Source organism: Polistes fuscatus, unplaced genomic scaffold, assembly GCF_010416935.1.
Source record: "Polistes fuscatus isolate 324 unplaced genomic scaffold, CU_Pfus_HIC Scaffold9, whole genome shotgun sequence".
Taxonomy (NCBI): Eukaryota; Metazoa; Arthropoda; class Insecta; order Hymenoptera; family Vespidae; genus Polistes; species Polistes fuscatus.
In genome coordinates, this window is record NW_025113173.1 from 4,513,422 (window position 1) to 4,537,394 (window position 23,973).

At 30.1% G+C, this 23,973-nt stretch overlaps 5 protein-coding genes and 1 long non-coding RNA gene across 8 annotated transcripts in view; 2 read left to right on the forward strand and 4 right to left on the reverse strand.

Moving 5' to 3' along the window:
- Window positions 1-6,974, reverse strand: part of LOC122525418 — an 86,427-nt gene extending 79,453 nt beyond the window's left edge. The window contains 1 exon segment of the mRNA XM_043648206.1: window positions 6,765-6,974. Coding sequence (XP_043504141.1) covers window positions 6,765-6,774 — 10 coding nt within the window. The 5' untranslated portion in view covers window positions 6,775-6,974.
- A 2,349-nt stretch (window positions 6,975-9,323) lies between these two features.
- On the reverse strand, window positions 9,324-10,553 carry LOC122525469. Its single transcript, XR_006305798.1, has 2 exons — window positions 10,261-10,553; window positions 9,324-10,056 (listed from the first exon to the last, which is right to left on the reverse strand). It is a non-coding gene; the product is annotated as an uncharacterized LOC122525469 (long non-coding RNA).
- A 1,156-nt stretch (window positions 10,554-11,709) lies between these two features.
- Window positions 11,710-14,309, reverse strand: LOC122525459 (pescadillo homolog). The gene is given in 9 exon segments (XM_043648287.1): window positions 11,710-12,031; window positions 12,122-12,312; window positions 12,381-12,568; window positions 12,702-12,961; window positions 13,034-13,173; window positions 13,266-13,451; window positions 13,454-13,772; window positions 13,843-14,076; window positions 14,210-14,309. Coding segments are annotated over 9 exon segments (1,806 nt in total). The 5' UTR covers window positions 14,234-14,309; the 3' UTR covers window positions 11,710-11,767.
- Window positions 14,310-14,536: 227 nt separating this feature from the next.
- LOC122525448 (translation initiation factor eIF-2B subunit alpha) lies at window positions 14,537-16,076 on the forward strand. Of its 2 annotated transcripts, XM_043648272.1 has the most exons (7): window positions 14,537-14,577; window positions 14,710-14,811; window positions 14,936-15,075; window positions 15,145-15,261; window positions 15,344-15,601; window positions 15,687-15,812; window positions 15,885-16,076. In XM_043648272.1, exons 1-7 carry the CDS (start codon window positions 14,565-14,567, stop codon window positions 16,032-16,034), a joined length of 906 nt encoding a protein of 301 aa, XP_043504207.1. In that variant the 5' UTR covers window positions 14,537-14,564; the 3' UTR covers window positions 16,035-16,076. The 2 variants fall into 2 exon arrangements, with proteins under 2 accessions (XP_043504207.1, XP_043504208.1); XM_043648273.1 differs by lacking the exon at window positions 14,537-14,577 and having other exon boundaries at window positions 14,712-14,811; window positions 14,939-15,075.
- A 1,552-nt stretch (window positions 16,077-17,628) lies between these two features.
- On the reverse strand, window positions 17,629-22,747 carry LOC122525426 (tyrosine-protein kinase Fer-like). Of its 2 annotated transcripts, XM_043648223.1 has the most exons (15): window positions 22,045-22,747; window positions 21,775-21,948; window positions 21,592-21,688; window positions 21,317-21,512; window positions 21,032-21,169; window positions 20,744-20,953; window positions 20,428-20,611; window positions 19,911-20,081; window positions 19,231-19,458; window positions 18,934-19,110; window positions 18,628-18,844; window positions 18,400-18,552; window positions 18,190-18,312; window positions 17,984-18,106; window positions 17,629-17,899 (listed from the first exon to the last, which is right to left on the reverse strand). In XM_043648223.1, exons 1-15 carry the CDS (start codon window positions 22,279-22,281, stop codon window positions 17,757-17,759), a joined length of 2,571 nt encoding a protein of 856 aa, XP_043504158.1. In that variant the 5' UTR covers window positions 22,282-22,747; the 3' UTR covers window positions 17,629-17,756. The 2 variants fall into 2 exon arrangements, with proteins under 2 accessions (XP_043504158.1, XP_043504159.1); XM_043648224.1 differs by lacking the exon at window positions 19,911-20,081 and having other exon boundaries at window positions 17,631-17,899; window positions 22,045-22,746.
- Window positions 22,748-22,974: 227 nt separating this feature from the next.
- On the forward strand, window positions 22,975-23,722 carry LOC122525458 (cytochrome c oxidase subunit NDUFA4). The gene is made up of 3 exons (XM_043648286.1): window positions 22,975-23,110; window positions 23,218-23,364; window positions 23,487-23,722. The coding sequence occupies exons 1-3, from the start codon at window positions 23,033-23,035 to the stop codon at window positions 23,538-23,540; spliced, it is 279 nt and encodes a 92-aa protein (XP_043504221.1). The 5' UTR covers window positions 22,975-23,032; the 3' UTR covers window positions 23,541-23,722.
- The last annotated feature ends 251 nt before the right edge of the window (window positions 23,723-23,973 follow it).

The following is a 23,973-nucleotide window of genomic DNA, read 5'->3' on the forward strand; positions in this document are numbered from 1 at the left end:
GTGTCGAAGGATGCGTACAGAGAAAGAGGATGGCGTCATTAAAATAGGAAGAGAGTTACACATCAATCTTATCACGTTAATTCGAATACGTATCTTTTACAAAGTGACGTTTACCGCATCTATTTATCACAGCTTCCGTCGAAAGATCAAATAATATATCCTGACGGAATCACGTTAATCGATTGACTCCGATGAAAATGAATATTACATTTTTATGATACATTCAATTTCCTTTTTCAATTTCTTCCCGATATTTTTCTTTATTCTTTAATCTTATTTTATTTTATTTCTTTTCTTTTCTTTTCTTTTTCGGAAAATATTTCGAGTATTTGAACGATGGGAAGAAAAAGATTTCACATTGAACGAAAAATCAAGAAACAAAATTAATTAGATGGATATATTCATGTGTGTGTGTGTGTGAGAGAATGATAATAGATTAGAATAATATTTATACGAAGGCACACACACACACAAAGGCCCGGTATATAAGTTGTTAGGTTGGTTAAAAGGAGCGACCTCCTTGAGAACGGTCCTTGACTCGTAGAAACCGGCACGATAACAAGAAGATACTGCAAACGTGGTAGTAATGTAGTAAATACATACACTAGTTATGTAGTAGTATAGTAGTCATAGTAGTTTAAATAGTAGTAGTAGTATTAGTAGTAGTAGTAGTAGTAGTAGCAAAAGAAGAAGAAGAAGAAGAAGAAGAAAAAGAAAAGGAATAAAAGGAAAGGGCGAAGGACAAGAAGAGGGCGAACTGGAGACTAGTAATGGCGCCTCAACTCACACACAGTGGTTGAAACTTGCAAGAAATAAAACTGGAAGAACGATTTATATATTTAGAATAATAAAAATACTAAAAAATCATGCATTACGTTTCATTAAAAAAAAAAAAATACACATACACACACACGAAAATAATAATAATAATAATAAAATCTTGATAGTTTCTTAAAATCGTAAAAAAAAATCTATAAAATTAATATCAAATGGATTAAATTCGTTCGCGAGGAATAATATACAAAAAAAAAGAAAAAAAAAGTAAATGAATTCGATTAGCATAACTTTCTAGAATGAAATTTCTTCGTAGGACTCACGTATATATGTATGTAATTAATTATGATCGAAAGATCCTCGATTATAATGTATCTAGATATCAAGAACGATTAATTAGCAAATTGGAACGATATTTACAATTGATGATAAACGATAATATATACAATTCCGAATAATTATAATTTATATTCCAAGAATAACGTGTTCATTATTCTCATTGACTCATCTTTACATTTTCGTGGATGGATCTACTTCCGGTGGCACATCGGGTACGCTTGAGGTATCAAGGTATGCGACTTGGAAGGTCAAAAGGTGTACTGGATCGTGACCAGAAATATTCTTCTGAAGAAAAAACTTGGAGAACAGCGAAGAAGAAGAAGAAAGATCAACGTTGTGCATTTCGTGTGTGTGTGTATGTGTGTGTGTGTGCATATATATATATATACATATGCACTAATACAAATCTAAAATATAAGCGAATACACATACACATATGTATCTATCTATGTATATGTGTATAAACACGAACAAAGTGTATATGCGGAGGCACGAATGCATTTCCCCCTCCCCCTCACTCATTTTCTTCCTTTCTCTCTCAAATAAAAAGAGCGAATGAGTGAGAAGAAAAAGAGAGTTGGGGGGAGAAGGGGGGAGGAGGAGGAGGAGATAGAAAAAGAGTGAACTCGAGTGTATGTTAAAAAGAAAGAAACACACACAGAGAGAAAGAGAGAAAGAGAGAGAAAATGTTAAAAGACTTAAGACAAGTGATAGACAAGGAAGAAGATAGTGGCGTTTCAAGAACGGGATGATGCCTATAATCGGCAATGAACGACCGCACCTCGCTACTTTCCCGTAGCTTAATGCGAATACCGGTCTGACAGATCGCCCAGTTTAATCGTCATCTTCTTTTATAGAACTCAACCTTCAATCTAACTTTTCTGCATTCGTTATTAATAAATATGTCTCTATACAAATATACACATTATCATCCTATTTGATACGGTAATCATGTTTTTTGTTTGTTTGTTTAATTTTGTTTTGTTTTGTTTTTTCTTTATCTCGACAAAAACTTATAGAAACGATTACGAGAAAGGTTGATCATCTATGAATTAAAATTATTCATTACATTATTAATGTAATTTCTTGACAAAAAATTTCTTCAATTCTCTTTTTTTTTCTTGGATACCCCTTTTAAATTCGTAAACAAAAAATGAACACAATGCCGTTCGTTCAAAGTCCAAATTTCCGGTGAAGAAAAAACACTCCGTTGGTCAGGATAATGATGATGATGATGATGATGATGATGATGGTTATGTGATATATAATTAATTATAAGATATATAAATTCGGGGTTTTTAATTGATTCATTCTTTATGATTAAAGAAAATATTCAAGAATATTTTGAATAGATCGTGTAGTATTCCTTCCTTTTTTTGTTCTTTTGTATATATGATTTATTTATTATATTCTAATAGGTTCTCGTTTAATTCGTATTTTAATACAACTTTTATACAGGATCGATTAATTGGTATCAAATAACTGTACTCATCTTAAATTAATTTCCCAATAAATAGAAAGAGAAAAAAAAAAAACAAAAAATGATGATAGTCTTTTAACGATGCTACAAATAGGATAATAAAACTGTAAAATATATTATACATTCGCAATAATCTACAACTAATGATCGTGTTACGTTCGTTTATATTTTTTCTTAACTTGAACTTTGTATTCCTCTGTGGAAACTTCATTAGCAATTTAACGAATGCAATAATATTGGTGAAAGGATTAAACAATTAAAATAACGAAAGTCTTAAGAGTGAATAAATAAAACTGTGAAGATTTCTGTCTGATGCGAGTCTAAAGAACGCTTGCTTAGAAGTTAACGGAATACGGACATTGACTCTTCCAGATTTACATATCCATGAACATCCGTGATTCACTGCTGTTGCTTTAAGAAACGTTCGACGATTTTATTCAGAACAATGCTAAATACCCTTTCACAACCATACTTTTTGCATCCATAATTATTATTCCTTACTAATTGTTTAATCTTACCAGACTCAAAATCCTCGATAGGTCTCGATTTTTCGTTAAGAAATGCAAATATAATCGATGAAACGTTTGCGCATCCCATGGAAAGATAATAAACCCATAAAACGACAATAATCAAAAACTTAACTTGATTAGCTCTCGACATAGACGAATAAAATCAAATCAAAAGATTTTTCTTATTATTAATCATGTATTCGTTTACACCTGTAAACGTTTTTCCCTTCCCCCTCAAAAAAAAAAAAAGAAAGAAATATTATTTCGTTATTATTAATTATTTCCATCAACGGTGAACGCTTGTCGGATATGTTAAACAACTATGAGTACCTTTAAACGAGAAACTTTACCTTCGCGTGCGATATATATAGATAGATAGATAAAAAGAGATAGACGTTTTTGTTATGTAACAAAATCGTTTGTCAACGAATGAGAGGTTCAAATGAGGCCACTACGATGTGCGTTCAATGATCTTCCTTTTGATACCAACGTTATTCAATTACTTATTGTAACGAGACCCTGAATTTTTTACATTATTTATTTTTTAATATTTTTTAATAATAACACATATATTCTCAAATATTTATTCAACAGAAAGATTTAAATTATTTTATAAACATTTACTTTTATTTCGGAATAAAAATAATTATTATTATCAGTTCTAAGAGAACAATTTGTAATATAAAAAAGAAAAAAAAAGTAATAATAATAATTTTTTAGTTTCTTCTATTTTTGTGATAAATATTAATTGGAATTATGCGTTTAAAGTCATATTTTGAAAAATCTTCGAAATGAAATAGTAAATGAAGTGCAACGGGGAGTATAGATTTGCAACGTTTACCTTAAATTTGATGCACAGGCTTTTAAATTGAGATTGAGAGGATAATAAATTCAGACGATAAATTCGTTCGATGATCAAATTCGATAGTATCAAACAAAATGTACATTTTTATTCTGTACTATGCAAATAATAATTATGAAATTTGCGATGATCAACCGGATGGGGGTCTCGTGGTCGTGGCACGTAATGGCATTAATTTCTAACATTTTCTGCTTGAAATGAAGAAAATGATAGTTCCGCATCGCGACCTCGACAATGTCGAACCTTTCGCTATCGATTTAACGTAATGACGTTCGAACGAAAGAGAAAACGAATTGTACGATCGTTTAAAAACGAAATCTTGTTTTATATCTTGCAATTTTAAAAATCGTATTCCGTCAATTTGCATCGTTCAACACGATCGTCCGTTCGCGTTCTTCGATAGTTTTTCGTAGAAAAAAGAGAGAGAGAAGAAAAAAAAACTAAAAAAAGGAACAAGAAAAAGAAGAAAAAAAAAAGAAAAAAGTACCGATAAATCACACGCAACGCATTTGGAATTCACTTTCAACGGCGTTGTTGAAACTTTCCGTTTTGCGGTTCGTTTGAAAATGAATTGTTGGTAAAAATAGGTACTTGCGTTACCTTCTGTATGCGGTGGCTTTGAAGAAGCATCCATAAAACCACACTAAAAGGTAGAAAACGTGTCCTGTCACCACCGCGTATATATCCTTTTTATTGCATAGAACTACTCACTCACTAAATGCTGTGACACTCCGTTAGATCCTTGTGTTCATATTTTATTTTATTTGATTTTATTCGTTTGGTGCCTTTTTTCGTTGTTTTGTTTTTCTTTTTATTTGGGTTTTAAATTATAATAAATCCATTGACACAATATGATTTAAATATGCACTCGCGTACGTCAAAATAATATGATCACGTTGATACGAAAAGTAAATGGGTACGGTTAAGATCACCAACAACACTGGGTTTCACGTTACTCGTCTATGTAAATACTTCTAATATTAGATTTATATATAAATTGTATATATGTATACGAATTATATTAAACTTTTAATTGTTAAGAGTAAAATCGTGAACTTTACGTAGGATTAAATTTTTATCGATGAGTCATCATCTCAAAATATAATCATTGGTCATATTATTTAAAAAGTCAAATGTTACAGCGCTACATTTTCGAAATCATAAATTCATCCTAATTTTCGTCGAAGATGTGGGCGAGGTAAATACTTTCTAAAGTTGTTAAAAAAGGAAATGGTACGACGGTGACGAAACTCGGAGAAGTTTCTCGTTGGATTTACCTTGCGTTGTATGACTTATCATCTTTAACAACTGACCTTGAAATTAATTACAATATTTTGTTCCTTTTCCCCTTTTTTGGCTTTTTATTTTATATATATTTATTATAATATTTAATTTCTTTGTTCGAATCTTTCGAACAAAGAAATATGCGAATCTGATATAAATTCGATATTATTATTCTTACGTAAACAAAAAATGTTATTATCCGATGCAACTCGCCCACGTAATACGATTTCTAATCAAATGAAGAACACACCTAATGCATATCCTTGACACCGTCTACCCAAAGGATGTGCTAAAGGTCGGAATAACTTACGCATACATAGATACATGGAAACGCATACTTACACCAACGTTTTATTTATCGAATTAAATGTTAAACGGATGTGGTAAGTTCGCAAATAATTTCGTTCTGTTAGTTAAACTCAAAGACAAATTTTCGCTATGCACGAAGGACGTATAGAGATCGAAAAAAAAGAAAAAAAAAAAAAAAGAGAAAAAGAAAGAAAGAGAGAAAGAGAGAGATCGAAAAAATAATTTATGCGATTGCAAAGTAACAAGGCTGTTAAAAAAAAAAAAAAGAAAAAAAGAATCATTTGCATTAATGCTCCCAAGAGAAAAAGAGAGAGAGAGAGAAAGTTCGACGATGATCACCGTTTCCAAAAGTGATTGCAAATAAAAATAGTTGAACTCGATTCCATAAGAATATGATTTTTAATGATAAATTCCATCAAACGGAATCGCAACCATATTTGGAATGCCATGGAAACATATCTAACTGAAAATAGCGATGCTAGGAGGAGGAATGAAGTCGTGAGAACGTACGAAGACATACCAACCGGTGATATCATCTGCAGAAGAAGAAGAACGGAACGAAACGAAACGAAACGAAACGAAACGAAAGGAATGAGAGCAATAAAAAGAACAAGAAGTAGAAGAAGAACAAAAAAAGAATAAAAATAAGAAAAGGGTAGAAAAGAAGAAGAAAAAGAAGAAGAAGAAGAAGAAGATCGAAGGACTCGGAGTGGAGGATTCAAGGTTGAAGAGCAACCGGTACGAGGTTCTCCAACGCGTTCTTTAACGGTGTTACCACCACACCACGGTTGGTATATACCATCCAACAACGATAGACGCGGGCGAATAATCTCGACCTTGACTCCGGAAGGGACCACTAACAGAGAGTATCACGCTCGACCGATCGGATCTTTAAAAAAAGAAAAACGCTAAACTCCCTGGGGAAGAAGATTGAAAAATGTCAGACAAATCCAAAGAACGTTTTCGAACAGATGGTAGCGCAAGAAAAAAGCTCGGTTCTTTCAAGGTAACAAAGGTTCTCCTAATTATCCCTAAGAAAATTCGAAATAAAAAAAGAAAAAGTAAGACGTTCGCGTGAAATAAAAAATACAATCATATATCATCGAATATATATATATATATATCAGAATTACTTTCGAAAAGGGAAAACTTTTGAAAGTGTCAAAGATGAGATAGATCCAACTTGATGGTGATCCTAGAAACTTACCCGTCCCCATGGCTGTTAGAGCAGCCACCTTACTCCTCGAATCTTCCGCCCCGTTCAGGATCCAATCCTAGATGGATTTCACTGTGCTGATGTAAAGGAAAAACATATATATATATAAAAAAAAAAAACAAAAAGGGGGAAAAAAAGAAAGGAAAGATGGTCCGTAAAAGAAGACGTTTTCGTAAGGAAAAGGACGAAACTCTTCGTCCACACGGGAGACCGCGGACGAACTGGTATCTGTTGAGGACTTTTGCTGAGACTTGGAGGTGAGACAACGACGACGTCATCACCGGCCCGATGTCTCATTGGCCAACGATCCTTCTCTTTACTCAACTTGCCTCTCTCTTTTCTGAGAGCTCCCTCCTCCTCCTCCTCCTCCTCCTCCTCTCCACCCTCTTCATCCTCCTCACCTTTACACTCCTTTCCATAAACTCCTCTCTCGATACTCGCGTCTATCTTCTTTCTTTTTCTTTTCACTCACTTGCTCTCCCTCTCCCTATTTCTCTCTCTCTCTCTCTCTCTCTTTTTCACTCATTCACTCACTCTTACACACCGTCTTTACCTCTCACTTCTACGAACGACTTCGAATTATTCTGTTTCCTCCTTCGACGTTCTCCCACGGCAGGACTAGGATTCGTGTGTAGAGAGTCTCTACGCTCAAAGTTAGAGACTTCAATGCCTGGGGAGACCGACGATCTATCTCTCATTTTTCTTTTCATTATAGTCTTCTTCTTATTGTTAGTATAATAAAACCACAAATTTCGTAGCCTCTCCCTCCCCCGTCCCCCGTCTCCAAAAATTGTATAGCACATTTCTTTCGTATTCATTAATAATTCATATGTCTATACGAAATTAATAAAATATTTTTCATATCTCATTTTTGAAAAACGAAATAATATACATATTATAGCATATAACACTCGTTGATACCTTGGGAAACAAAATAATTTTCTTAGAAAATTGTTACAATACCTATGTTACCTATAAAGAAAAAACAAGAATATAAAAATAGTTGTTCTCGTAGGATGATAGGCGCTCGACGATTCACGGAAGCAGGATCTTTCTTCTTTACTTCGAGTCTCATGGATCGTTGCTCGGTGCATCAGGAGATTGCACCGCCTATCACGGATCGTTGCTCTTATTTACGAGAGAGAAAAGGAATTCATAAGATCTAGGGAATACTTTAAAGGTGTATACCGTTTTGTAGATCGTGTCTGATATATCCTACAGCAACATATCGCCAAATCAAATTGACAATGTACACTTTGCGAATGTGATGTTAGCGAAATTCTAAGTAAAATTATATATTCTTAGAAAGGAAGGAAATGATTAACAGTTTTGTGGTTTTGTTTTTTCTTTTTCTTTTTTTTTTTTTCGTTCTTCTTCCGTTCAAATTGATCCAACAGAATCCTAGAAATTAAAAGAAAAGAAAAAACTGACGCGTTATCTCTACTTTGATCGCGTTGATCATCTTTTTTATTTTTTACCTTTTTTGTTTTTGAATCATTCTCTCTCTCTCTCTCACACACACTCTTTTTCTCTTTTTCGAATACTCGTCAATATCTTACGAATTTGAGATACACAAGCATAGTAATACGTTGCACACGGTTTTAATGATACTTCTGCAGTCCATAGTACCTCACAGAGTACGATGGTGTCGGTGAACTCTAGCGCCTTGAGGCATCTTACAGGCGGAGACCGCGAAGAGAATCTACGAACGTACAACACGTAAGTACCTACCTATATAGTTTGCACCATTACGTTTAATCCACGTCTTACTATTACATATATATCTATATACGTTCGTTCAAAGCAGGTATACGCGTATATCCACACATGTGCGCGTTAAACGCTTCACGGAGGAGATATGTCGTGCAAACTCTGCGATTCACGATGCACATGCTGTCTTCTCGAATGATTTCCTATAGAAAATATATATATCTAACATTTTTATTTAATTATAATTAAAATATTTTTAAATTAGACCATAAATTAATGACAAGTTTTAGAAATATATATCGATCTGGAGAAGAAGAAAAATTATTGTATTTATTATAATTAAATATCTGAAACGTATTAAATATTGAAATTTATATATAGCAATAGTAAAATAGAAAATTTGTTAAGAAATAAATTTGATTAAAATGCTAAGATATATTAAAAAAAAAATTGTAGAAATATATTCGCAATGATCGTTTGTTTTCATTCTCATCCATGTTTGGTCAAATGCAATCCTGAACTATAAACACCCTCTCGAAGTATTCAACATATGTGTATATGTATGTATATTCGGCTTATAGTGTCTGTCTCTATGTTTGTAGCATAGTATAGGTAACGGGTTCGCCAAGGCACACGTTCATTTCGTATTCTTTTCAACGATGCGTCATCCGCTTTGCCAACTCCGGATAACTTCGATGCCTCGGCACCGAACGATCGGAGATCGGTTGCACGATCAAATTTCAAAAAAAATTTCGAACCGCTTTCTCAACATGCAAGAAAACCTTCATAACAATTTGCGGTTTCCTACCGAGTTTCAAAATTAAATTGTTTAACGTGTTATTCAACACATTACGACTAATTTTATTCCTTTAGGGGAAACATTTAAGTGTCTCGAAGGAAAGGGTAGAAATTTCATATCATTGATTATACTTTTATCTACATTTCAAAACTCCTTTTAGTATAATCTTGAATTATTTAATACCATACTGTTTTAAAATGATGTTCATTAAGAGACAGCTTCATTTTCAGGACATTTGACGTCAAAAATGGCTAAGCTATAGGCGAAAGTATGGTTCATACAGATAACTTCCTCCGTTGACCTTGGTATCGTGTATATACCCATGCATGCTGGTTAGTTACCTATGGGTGTAAGCATCGCCATAGATGCCATGTCACTGATTGGCCGATAATGACAATATTTAAGACTAAATATCTTTATTACCATCTAACTTCAACGAATAATTTCTTCTTAGTCTTTTAATGTACTCTGACTCTTTAATTAAAACTTTATTTTATTGTTATTATAATATACTTCATTCTCTTCTTTTCTTTGTTGGCTTTTTTCTTTTTTTAGAAAAAGAAGAAAAAAACATACAACAAGGATCGTACGAAAGGATGGATAATAAAAAAGATATTACTTGCATTATAATCTTGCATTATCTTCCATTATCTGTATCTGTTTAAACAAATCAACTCTTGATGCAGTTTATATTGTGAATTCATTTTCTGCATTTTTATAATAATATTAGTTTATTTATCGTATATATTTAATGTAAGTTACTAAATAACCAATCTGTAAAATTAATTAAAATTGTTCGTGATTTAATCGAATCGTTAAAATAAAATTTAAATAATAAATAAATAAATACTAATAAAATAATTTAATTTTTCAATTAATTGCACACTGTTTGACAAGTTTTCTAATATAAAAAAAATGCAATAATTACGTCATACTTCTAAGATTTCAAACATGACGAGTGAGGTAATAGTTTCTTACCATGCGTTCAAGTCACCGTATTCACCGCAAGTATATTAAAGACAGTGACCTGCTCATCCCAAATTAGTCAACGATCGAGTCTTTATCGAGAGTAAAATTTCATTCGATGAAAAGCGTACGTGTCTTGCGTGTGCACGATACGTTCAGAACTTTATATAAAGTTCTTTGAACTTATCAATGTCGAGAATCGTTCGACCGAATTTAAATTGAAATCTCATTACGCGATCATACTTCGGATAATAAATCTGTGCGAAAAAGAAAGCAGAAGATTTTACAATCTGAAATAAATAACAACAAACTACTACGTGGGTAGTCCAATACTCGCATGCTGCCCACGTACGCGCCATCACATTTGAAAATAAATCGATAATTCTCCCCCCAAAAAAAAAAATAGATAGAAATATTTCAAATAAAAATGACGGAAAACGTAAAACAATAATGATCCTATAATAATGATAAATTAAATAAAAATATCATTGAAGAAAATAAAACAACTATAATGATTTTCTGATGATGTAAAATTAATGAAAGACTAAAATATCCACAAACTCGTACATATAATGTTGGTATAAGATCTTCAAGGCTAGCCATTCAGTTATAGAAGACGACAAGAAAATTAGGATGTTAGCAGCCAGTTGTGAGCATTCGAAGGGACAAAGATATTTAAGGATACTCGGCGGAGACGAGCTGGAACAGGAATAGCAAGAATGACGTAAGCGTCCAATGTGTACACATCGTGCCACAAAGTATAGTCCTAACACACATGTGGATACACAGGATCTCGCATGGATACGTACGCACATCTATCTACCAAATTATAGAGTTGAATTAGCGTGGTAAAATTAGCTCTCCGTCATCATTTTCTTCGTACACGTCATACTTACTTTTCTATTTTTATTACTAATAAAACTGATCTTTGAATTACAATTAAAAATTTATCTAATACAAAATATAATATGCAAGAGTCGAAATTTCTTTAAGAAGCTCTTTCTTTAAGAAGAAAAAGAAATCAGGCTAAAAGGATATTGAATTATTCAATCAAAAAGAAAAAAAGAAAAAGTTCACTTTTCAAGATCAATATACTAGAACAGAAATCCTTATGTTCGATGATATCATCGTCGTAATAAAACCACACTCTGTAAATATATAATATGTATATATAAATGCACGTATATACGTGTGAGGAGCAGAACGCGTGGGTTTAAAAGTGTAGGAAGTCTGGCCTTCAAAGTCCTTCGATGGAAAAAGCAAAGATCAGGATTGTCGAATGCGTGGGTGCACTTTCGGTGGGAGGACTGGATCTAAGGCATCTTTCTCTTTCTTTCTATAATACATAACTGTATATATATACTGATCGAGAAAGTGACTACATAAGTGATCTTACATTAGTTTGTATAAGAATTAGGAAAATCATAAAAACTATCTTTTGTCTTTTTTTTCAATTCTTTCTTCTTTTTTATCGCAATTAAAATTATAATTATTTCGTCTCTCTCTTCGGTTTTTCTACTTATTCAATAAGATTGCACTTTCGCAATTTACGAGCTTCCTTATGTTTTTCTTTCTCAGCATTGTCGTGAATTCGCCTCTTTTTTCGCAGTAACCAGATTTCTTTAGCTCTCTCTTTACGACCTTCCATCATGCTCTTGTACAAATTACGATGTTTCTTCTTAATCATTTTTTCTCTCAACCGATATTCCTGTTTATTTTGACGTTCCTTTTCGTAAGGATCTTCCTTCCTTATTTCACCGGCCTTCACCTGCATCGCTTTTTTCTAAAATTTATAAAATACATTATAAGCAATAAGAAAAGGAAAAATAATTCATATTTGAATATATAAAACAGTTGCTTAATCACCTTTCGCATTCGTTCGCGTTTTTTTTTTTTCTTTTTCTTCATCTGATACCTCAATTTCATCCTTATCATCATCTTCCTCTTCGTTATCTTCTTCATCATCTTCTTCTTCTTCTTCTTCTTCGCTACCTTCTTCCATGTCTGCTGTTTCATTTTCCTGTTTATCTTCTTCATTCTCAGAAGATAATTCTTCATCTTCAACTGCATATTATTGAATTAAATTATTAATATTGAAAGATATTGTATCAATTTAAAATTATATTATTTACCATCTCTGAGTTTATATTCAGGATTCATCAATGCGCGTTCCTCTGGTGGAATGTATGTTTGATCTAATCGACTCTCATTAAATGGAGACAAATGTGGTGGAAGAACAGCACCCATTAAATACTTCTGTATAGGCAACAATTCTCTTGCATTCACTGAATCGAACACCCATTGTGGTTGTACGTAATTTCTATATTATTTAACGAATTATATAAGTAAAATAAAGAAAATATTCACACAGCAATAATTAGACAGAAAACAAAAGTACAATGAGAGAGAGAAATATATTTATAATTATATATCTTTAAAAATAAATTAACTACCTAGATAAGAATTGTTTGTCCATACTAGGTCTGTCCACAATCTGATGTGTGATTGTTTCGTCATTTTCATTAAAAGTAGCACCAACGAACATTAGCTTATCCCAAGAAACTTCTCCGCCAAAGCAACGTAAAACAAAAACTAATGGTTCTCTCGGTACTTCTCTGTTCAAAAAGAACTTCAAACCTTTAAATAACGTCTTTAATTTTTTTATTTTATCAGCTTCTAATTTAGCTGCTTCCAATTGTTGAGCATCAACATCCTAGACAAATAATTACTAACGTTTATTCATATTTTCGAAGATGCATATTATTCAATAATTATATTCTTTTACCTTAGAAAATTGATCTATTTCTATTTCTTCATCATCTATGCTTTGTATGGTAGGATCTAATGCCTTAAGTGGTACATTCAATGCACTTATTCTTTCCGATACAAACGCTTCCTCATCTACAAGATTCTTTTCGCATTGGCCTAAAAATGTATTACTTATTAAAATATCATTCATTACCTCTTTTCTTTTCGCTTAATAAAATATAGAAAGAAAATGAATAAAATCATCTTACCAGTATTATTAAATTGTGGAGGATAAAACAAATTAAGAGAATGATAAAGTCTATAATTAACAAATCCAAGCATTACGACATAAAATTCCACAAATATGGACATAACTTTGAAATCAACTTCTCTTTTCTCTTGCGGTTCAAAAGAGAAATGATGTGGTACGATCCAATTTATTATTTGGCCTTTATTTCCGCTTGATAGTAATAACCTTTTATGGATATAAAAACTTTTCTTAAGGCTTTAGCCGCTATGACGAAATGTAAAAATTCAATAGTTAATCTTCTGCACAGAGCTGATTGATCGCGTGGTATATGAGCTAATGATGGGAATGTACTGAACAAGAAACATAAAGTTAAACAATCATCTAAATCTCTCAAAGCGTCTACAAATGTCGGATAGCGTTCTTTGACGATATGATCCAATTTCAAAGTTGGATGATTACTTAAATATCTTTTCATTTCAGCAAAATCTCTAAGTGCCCTTGCCCTTCCAACTTTTCTATTGAATACCTAGGAAGAAATTAGACATACATAGATAATGTTTCAAAACAAAATATTAGAGTGATAGATATTAACTCACTTTGTAATCCCTTAATTTCCATATTATCGGTTCGTGCATTAAGAATTGAATATCCTTTTTATGATACAAGGTTTTTATTCCAGCTTCACCTTTTTGTGCTCTTTTACGATTACGAGGCTCCCTTGGATAAATTCCTTTCAATATACATAGTTTGCGAAATTCATTTAAAGAAAGTTGCAATTTTTTCAATGCAGATTTTCTGGTCATAAACTGTGCTCCTTCTCCTGATTGATACTGTAAAATACGCAAAATACATGTTATTTAAATTATTTAAAACTATATATGTTATATTATTTTGTTAAAAGATAACATTATAACCTAAAATATTTTTAATGTTAATTACATAAATGTACAAATTAATTCTTACTTTCTTCTTCCCTATCACAACCATTTTGTTTGTTGCGTTTTTCTTTCACTATATGTTAACGAATATATTAGTGTAATTACAACAATATTAATCATATATACTAAAAACACGTGGGCTAACAAGTACATACTAACTAAAAACACACGTGGGCTAACAAGTACATACTGTAATGTAGATATCCTAGCGACAGATTAAAAAAGCTGTTTTTAAGCTTCTTGAAAGCAACACTATGAGGCACTGCAATCAAATCATATGTTAAAACATGTTTTTTTGATGGCTATAATTTATGCTAAAAAATTAATAATAAAATTATAAATATATTTTTATATATATTATTGACAATAAATGAAAAAATATGGAGCAAACAGGTAATTTACTTTATAAGATATTAAAACAGGCAAAATAATGTGTAACATATGATTTTATGGCATACGATTCTACATATGATATTTACAATTTATTTAATAGAAATTAATTTATATTCACATATTGTTTTTTAGAAATTTGTGAATATTTTAATGGTATTATTAAGTATGAGAAGGATGTATCAGCTGGTATGGCTGCTATACGAACTTTACTAAAAGTCTTGGAACATTCTAAGTGTAAGTCTTATACAATATGTATATTAATTACATTAAAAATATTTTTTTTTTAAGTGACTATATTAATTTATAAATCTTAATTGATAAAATAAAATCTATGAATTTATTTATTAATTGTTAACAGCAGAAACAGTCCAAGAGCTAAGGTATTGTTTGCAAAATGCAGTAAATGCAATGAGGTCTACAGATAATCCTGTAACTGCTATCGCTTCTGGAAGCGAGTTATTTCTTCGATTCATTACTTTAGCGACATTAGACACACCGGTAAAAATATTAATACAATAATTATTAATTTGTACAATTTGGTATTATACTAATCGTTAAATAACATAGTCATTCGCAGAATGTAAAGGAATTATGCTTCACAGAGGGAAAGTATTTTATGAAAAGTTAGTTGCTGCACGAGGAAAAGTTGCAAAAGTAGCAGCACATTTTATCACTGATGGTTCTGTATGTGTATTGTACAATTAATTAGTTTTATTTCAAATTATTTATATTTTTATTATTTTAAACAAAATTTGTTTGTTTGCAGACAATACTCACTCATTCCAAATCTAGAGTTGTATTGCAAGCAATGAAAGAAGCAGCTGCTTGTAATAAAATATTTGAAGTATATGTTACTAATTCTTCCCCTGATAATAGCGGAGTCGAGATGTGCCAAAATTTAACAAAAATGGGAATTTCTTGTACATTGATATTAGATTCCGCAATGGGATATATTATGGAACAGGTCGACATGGTAATGGTTGGAGCAGAAGGTGTTGCAGAAAGCGGTGGAGTTATAAATAAAGTATATATTAATTATAATTTACGCGTTTGATCTTAATCAACTGTATTAAATATAATTTAATTTATCTATTATTTTATTTTTTAAGGTGGGTACTTATACAATGGCAATATGTGCTAAAGAGGTAAAAAAGCCTTTTTACGTATTGACCGAAAGTTTCAAATTCTCAAGGATATATCCATTGAATCAAGAGGATCTTCCTGATGAATTCAAAGTATGTTATAAAATATATATTTTGTTCTATTTGATAATAATATTAATTATCCACTAAATATCTGCATTACAGTATATGGCGAGCACTTTAAAAAACGATCTTCAGAAAGAGCATCCACTGGTAGATTATACTCCTCCTCATTATATTAGTCTCTTATTTACCGACTTAGGAATTTTAACTCCTTCTGCTGTTAGTGATGAACTTATAAAACTGTATTTGTAACAATTATATATTTTATATTGAATAAAACATGGCATACATGAATCAGTTTAATTTACTATTATTATAATTTCTTTTTTTATAATAGAAAGAGAAAAGAATATATCTGTAACTACGAGAGATATTTATAAAAAGAAAAAAAAAAACATTTTTATATACTTAAAATATAAGATTAATTGTAAATTTTTTCATAAATTTGTATAATTATTTGCATAATAATAATAATAATTAAAAAGAAAACAATATGCAATGAAAATAAAGATCATAATAACATATATACATAACGTGAACACCAAGATCTTTTGGGATTACAATTTTTGATTAGATTTATATCCAGTTCATTGAAGACTGAAAAATAAACACATATATGTAACATATTTCTAGCATTATGTTTTCTATAACGGTATCAATTTTTCTATATGATATTATAATATTATAATTTGCTTTACAATGAAGTAGGTACTCATACATCATACAAAGTTTAAGGGAAAGTAATTTTACTTATTTACTTTTGCACGCTTTATATACATACGATAATAAAATCTATATGGATAGTTCCCGCTTAACAAAAAAATTCCTTCTTCGAGAAATTTTTTTTAACAATGTAACGCAATCGAAATCGATCTTTGATTTTATAAAAAAAAAATGCAAGGTTTTTTCAAAGACAGGAGCTATCTATAAAATAGATATAATAAATATTGCACGCTTAAAATTAAAACATCTTCATCATCATCAAGCTCACTTATAATAAAATTCTTTCTAATAAATTTTGATGAGAAGTAAAAACTGATTGTGCACATATTGAATGGTATTTAAATAAAATAAAATAAGAGCGTTTCATTAAAATTGATTATGTACGTAAATATATGTATATGTATATTTTAATACTGCTATTGAAATACTTCGTCCAGCAAGTATTGTATTGCGCTTGAACTTTTTATAAACAAAGCTAGAATAATAATTTTTATATACACAAGTATTTTCTTGTAAAGAAATACGAGATGTGTTTCTTTGATTATTTTATATAAATAATATATTTTTAAAATCTTTTACAAATATTATAAATCGACTTTATTATATATATCTAACGTAAGAATATATTTCGTAAGTAAAACTAAAGATCGTCCACAAGAGAGAGAAATTTTGTTTTTATAAGTTATTTTTATGAATATGAAAGTATACTGAAAAAAAGATTGACTAAAATTTAAACTTAAGTGGGTTAATACCAAAGAATAGAAATTCAGATTCTATAAAAATGTAACATGGACAGACGCTTATAATAATTTCTAATAGGTAGCAATGAAATTTTGGATATATCTTTTGCAAAGTAAATAAAATAATAAATTTGATAACGTAGCTAAAATTTTAACAATTATTAACACAGAATTGCAATAATTTTAAAAATCAAAGAAACTACGTTAAAATAATTCTTAATTATCTGCAGCACCTTGAATATGAAATATATCATTTATATATTGTCAAAGTCAAGTTATCAATTAAATATCGATCGAAAATGTTATATCTTTCATAAAACAAAAGAGAAAATATTCACTTATGTTAATTTTATAAAAATGTACAGATACAAAATATTATTGATTAAATATTAAGTTTTCCAAATACTTTACTTTTTTTCTGATACGTCGATATTAAAATAAATTTACAATTACCTTTGAAAACTACATTTTTCTGTAAATTTGTAAAAAAATATGTGCCATTGATAATTATTTATAAATAAGCTTGTGATAATGTTTCAACAACGGTATATATCTGATCAAAATGTGGTCGTTTTTCTGGTTCATATTCCCAACAATGTAACATTAATCGATATATTTCATCCGGAGTATTTTCTGGTGCCGGCATGCGATATCCTATATGGCGAATATATATTTGAACTATTTATCACACAAAATTCAACAAATGTTATTAGACTAATAAGTTATATGATCAATTACCTTCGTCAATTTTTTCACGTGCCTGAGAATTTGACATACCGCTGTATGGATTACCACCTTTAGAAAATATTTCCCACATAAGAACACCATAACTCCAAACATCACAAAGCGAAGTGTATTTACCTAATAATAATAATTATTTTAAAAACAATTATATTTTAATTAATATATAAATTATCCACAAGTTATTTTGCATATATATTTACCAAAATTAAGTGCCTCTGGTGCAGTCCATTTGATAGGAATTTGTTTCATTCCATCCGATACAATATATTCTTCTTCTTCTCTTGACATTCCAAAATCAGAGATTTTCACTATCGACTCGTAACCTAAGATATAATTATTATTCATTAAAATATTTATTCTTTAATGTCAACATTTTATAATAAAGTTTCTTATAATATTTATTTATTTACCTACGAGACAGTTTCGAGCTGCTAAGTCTCGGTGTATGCAATACTTTGATTCTAAATAACGCATACCTGCAGCTGCATCCTTACACATTCGTAGTTGTTCTTGTTGTGTAATTGTGCTAGCATTATCTCTTAAATATTTTAACAATGATCCCCCTAATAGATGTAAATATAATAATGTAATAACACCAATTAAATTTTAATACAAGTTTATCAAAATAAATATGTTACCTGCGACCAATTCCATTACTATCATAATCGGCTGTTTTTGAACACAAATGCCAATAAGTTTAACTATATTTGGATGATCGTACTGTTTCAAAATTCTACCTTCCTGCAAGAACTTCTTTTTCTGTTCATCTGGCAATGTTACTTTACAAGTTTTTACAGCTACATCTTCAGTCTTGTATTTTTTAAGCTGTGCTTTGTATACATCTCCAAAATTACCCTACGATAATGAATATTCTATAGTCACCATTCTATTTTTAAAGTATATTTCATACACGTATCAAATTGCATAGAAATTAAATTACTTACCTTTCCTATTTTTTCAAGAAGAATTACGTCATCGTTATTAAGCTCCCATCGTTCGCGTAATATTGGTGTTTTAAGAATAGCCCCAGAACGACTGGTTACAGGTAAGCTAGACAAACACTGATGCCGAATTAATTCTTTTATTGATGGGAATGTTGGACCCTCAAATCTATAATGTCCCTAAAATTGGATTCATTTCTATTAAATATACATAAATAAATAAATAAATTTAATATTTTTCTAATAGGATAAAATCTATTATTTAGTATTTAATATTAATTATTAAAATTATTTACATACCTCTGGCGTAGTTTGTACAATAAAATGTTTATGACCATCCCAACAGACAGATAAAACTATTTGACATTCGTCATTTCTTGTTGTTTCACGCACTAAAAAGTCTCCTTCGTTAACAAGTAATCTTACAACTTCTTCTCTTGGTAGAACACCGTGGAACCATTCTTCTTCCATTAAATCTCCATTTCCTTTTTGATTATTGGTCAAATGTGAGACATAACGTAATGGTACCTGGATCAAACATGCGTTTCTAATAATTTATTGTAATATAAATAAGTAAAAAGAAATTGAATAAAATCAGTTTTTTTCCTCTTCGTATATATAACTGCAAGATGTTCTGTGTTTGTTCAAATTCTAGACTATTAGTAAAAATGCTATACTTCAAATAAATACCAATAATTCAACATGCTTGACATAATAAAGTTTGATTAACTTTTTGGTCATATTTTTTAAATTAGAATTTATTAGTGCTAAATTAGCATTTGGTTATATCTTGAAAAAAATATAAAAATTTGGTTTAAATTTATGAAAGGACGAAAAAAAACAGTTAGTATAAATAGATGTGCTGTATGTATAATCGTTTAACTAATTAACTTTAACTTAATACGTATATATTAAAGCATATAAATGTACAATATGTGCTTGCATGCACACACCACACAAATAAAATATACAACACATACAACTGGGGGAACACTGTCTGCTTTTGTTGTAACACCTTCACTACTGGCCCTAATTAATCCATTTTTCGAATCACTTATTGCTGGCAAAGACTTGAAAGGTGACTTTATTATCGTCAGAAAGCGTTGATTTCTTCTTAGTGTAAACAAACCATTATCTGCAACTGTGCTTTTCTGCAAGTGTAGTAGAGCTAACTAAACTCATTTAATGAAAAATTCGCGTATATTATATAGGATTTATTTTTTTGTATTACACTTGGATTCATTTTAGAAATATATATATAAAAATATATATAATTACACTCGATAACACATATGGGCGTATGGTATATGTGCTATAAATATTTTACACCGAATATTTGATTATGGAATAAATTTTGTTTCAATCGTTAATCAATAGACCAGCTCTTTAATATAGCAGTGCTAATAAATAAATATTTTTAAAAAGTAAACTAAAAATAATATTTTATGTTTTAAGGATTATACACAAATGTATATGAAGATATATATTAAAACCTACCTTATTTATTGCCGGAGGGTCGGTGTACGAGCCTTCCACAGATAGATCACATCCTGAAGGCAATTCTTCGCATCCCAATTCATTAAGAGCAGCTCTAATAACATCAACCTGTCTTTGTAATTTTTTTTCTTGGCAAAGTAGTCTCAATTCTTCCCTTTCAATAGAATAGTCTAAGGTAGAAATCCTAATGAAATAAGTCAAATGCAAGGATTCTTTTAAAATAACGATAGTATCGAACTAATGGATTACATGATTTCCTTGATTAATTATTTGTTTTTTGAAATAATTTTCTTAAAATACAAATTTATGATCTTACTTAGAATCGCTGTTATATCCAGGAGAAAATTGTGGATTCTGACGATTTTGTTGTGTTGCTTTAAGAGAAATTTCCAATTCGTTAAGTCTACTTCTTAACCAATCAATAGTTAAATTATCCACAGTCAATTTGTTGGGTAGTAATTTTCCTGAAGTATCGTTTACGAGATTCTCATCGAAGGTGAATCTTATTGGTGAAACTGCCCTAGTTCTAGATTAATATTATAATATTCGTTACCATAATACAATTTGTATAACAAGTTAAAAAAAATGTTTAAAAAAAACCTACTTGTGTTTCCCTATAAAATCTCTATACTCTTCAATAGGTTTAACTGTATCGACAGCTTTTTGCATTCTTGAATGTATTTCTAAAAATTTATCAGTGGTAAAATCGGAATATTTTACTATATCATGAAGTATCTCTTTCCTGCAAATATAAAATAGAAATAATTATGATAAACAATATGTAAGTACTCCTATTAATTACCAAAATGACATATTTTTCTAGGTTTTACTTATATATTAATAATTAATATTTTAAAGCCTAAAATTTTATTGAATCAACTTGTCTTACCATGATGTAATAAACTCTTGGTGTATAGCTTGTTGTTGACGAAGTAAACTAGGCAAATAACGAGTCCTTAATTCATATTCGCATTCTGTTACAGCACCCAACAGTAAAACATATTCATTGTGCGTTAAATGTAGCTTCCTGCAAGCTCTTTGGTACTTTTCTCTTACTTCATCTAACTTCCTACCTCCTCGACCAGCTGAAATCAGTAAATGTTTTATTTATTAAAACTTAGTAAAAGAAATATTATTATTGTGTAATATTAAATATATACTCACATTTAATATAATGCTCTTCGAATTTAGACCTCATCAACTTATACCAATCCAAATTTTTTTGATACTCTATCTTCTTCTTGGCAACATCACCCGTCAACTAAAAACCATACTTTTGTAGACTAACCAAATGTATAAAAATATAATAATAAAATAACATTCTATATAATATCAAATCTGCATTACCTGTTGGAATTGATTATTCAACCAAGTTTGCTCCTCTTGATAAACCTTTCTTGCTCTTCTTCTTTCGGAATACAAAACGTTAATGTGTTCTATAACAATATTTTCTATAGAATCTGCTTGCTGTTTAATTAATTTTGCAGTTTGATCTATCGATTCCACAATATCTTTCCAACTCTACAACATATATGATGTATAAAAATTAAACACAAAAAAATAATTGGCATTAATTTCTCAATGAATGTAATGATGAATAGAAGTAAAAAGATATACCTGTGCAATCAAACTTCCAACAAGATCTTCACTGCGCTCTATTTTTTTACCCTGCAATGTTAAAGAAGTAATAGTTGCTGCATATTCACGATCAGATTTAACTTTCGTTATCAAGCATCGTCTCATTGTTTCCAAAAGCTTGATTTCAGCATCCTGTCTACTGAGCAAAGCTTCATGCGAAGCCTGCCCTTGGAGGTTTGTCGAAAAAACCATTTCCTTGTCCGATAACCAAACCATATATACTGTTGGCAATAGATAATACTGTACAATAATTAAATTCTTAACAATAATTCATATCCACTTCAATCTGTTGTCTTGACATTCGACACTGGTGAAATTAAATGAACAAATTTAAAATCAACAAAGTTTAAAGAAGTATTACATTTCAAATAGCTCATTTATTACTCAACACAATCAAAATGTATATTTTCATACTCGTGCATGGTTGAGATCAACATTTATATTTATACGGACACCCGAACTGATAAAAATTAACTTTTACGGGCGGAATACCGCCGTGGGATATTCACGATAATAGATATTTGACATTGTCTACATTTTCTTCACAAGAAATTTCTAATCTCGACCAATACAGCCAACCAAAAAATATCAAGCATTTCTCAAAATCCGCCATTGTCCTAAAGGAATGTAGAATTTTGTTTTAATGAAATTAAAAAAATATATTTTACTATTTATTTCTTAATTAATTAATATGTAAACATTAGTCACATAAATATACATATATGAATTTAATTAAAAAAAATACTATGATATATATTTGTAGGGAAAATCAGTGCCCTCTACAGATAAAAATGTCAACTCCACCATCCAAATGCACTCTATTGGTTAATGCATTCCTACAATACGTAGTACTAACAAAAATAGATATTCGAATGCATATCTATTATATATTTTATGAGTGAAAGCTACTTAAATCGGTGCTAAGTGCCTAGTACTTCATTCGTAGACGAAAACTCTAACTGCAAACATGGGAGAACACAAAGTTAATAAACCAGGCCCTATTCTGGCTGGACTTACTCTATCTTCTTTGAAGAAGAATTATCCTGTAAGTATTTATATTAATATATTATATTATATAATAATATATACAATAGAAATTCTATATTTGTTAATACAAATGAACAGTATTAATGACGTAATATTTCCTTACAGCTGATCCCACTGTTCGTTGCTTTAGGAGTTGGTATAGCAGGTGCTACATTTTACTCGTTACGTTTAGCCCTTCGTAACCCCGATGTAACCTGGTCTTTAAAGAAAAATCCTGAACCCTGGCAAGAATATCGAGATAAACAATACAAAGTACGTAAATCTTTGAATACAAGATTTGTATTTATTTATTGTATTTCATTTAGATTCAGAAACACTCTACCCAATTAGAAGTAATGAATTTATGCTTAAATTATTATTCCTTTGTTTTTTAGTTCTACTCTACTGTGGATTACAAAGAACATGCCAACAAAGCACCCGAATATTAAACAATTTTCTACGTAGTATTGTTGTATAGATAGGTAACCAAGAAAATGAATGAACTTTTCATACATTTTCTACATATTCTATTATCATACTTATGTATAGAAATCTATGTCCATAATGTTGTAACATTCATTAAAAAGTAATTTATAAATTTCTCTCAATAAATGACTAGTTAAGTTTTAAATTTATTTTAAAAATATATTGAACAGAGATGTAAGTTATTGAAAAATTTCATGATTTTTAAATAAATAGAAATACTATTAAGTATAATTTTCGTTTTTCTATTATCTTATTTTACCTTTCCTTTAATTTAGAATATAAAATCAAATTTGGATTATTTATAAATATTTTTATTGTTTCTTTTTTTAATAATAATTATTTTTATGTAATGAAAATGTTTAAAAATGTACTGTAAATGTACTTAAATGAAATGTT

Coding starts and splice junctions, on each gene's coding strand:
- LOC122525448 (XM_043648272.1), top strand. Junction 15,262..15,343: donor ATTTTATCACTGATGGTTCT/GTATGTGTATTG, acceptor GTTTGTTTGCAG/ACAATACTCACTCATTCCAA. Junction 15,813..15,884: donor ATCTTCCTGATGAATTCAAA/GTATGTTATAAA, acceptor TCTGCATTACAG/TATATGGCGAGCACTTTAAA.
- LOC122525426 (XM_043648223.1), bottom strand. CDS start 22,281: ATGGTTTGGTTATCGGACAAGGAAATGGTTTTTTCGACAAACCTCCAA. Junction 19,459..19,910: donor CAGACAGTGTTCCCCCAGTT/GTATGTGTTGTA, acceptor TGTTTGATCCAG/GTACCATTACGTTATGTCTC. Junction 18,845..18,933: donor TTCTTGAAAAAATAGGAAAG/GTAAGTAATTTA, acceptor TCATTATCGTAG/GGTAATTTTGGAGATGTATA.
- LOC122525458 (XM_043648286.1), top strand. CDS start 23,033: ATGGGAGAACACAAAGTTAATAAACCAGGCCCTATTCTGGCTGGACTT. Junction 23,111..23,217: donor CTTTGAAGAAGAATTATCCT/GTAAGTATTTAT, acceptor ATTTCCTTACAG/CTGATCCCACTGTTCGTTGC. Junction 23,365..23,486: donor ATCGAGATAAACAATACAAA/GTACGTAAATCT, acceptor TTTGTTTTTTAG/TTCTACTCTACTGTGGATTA.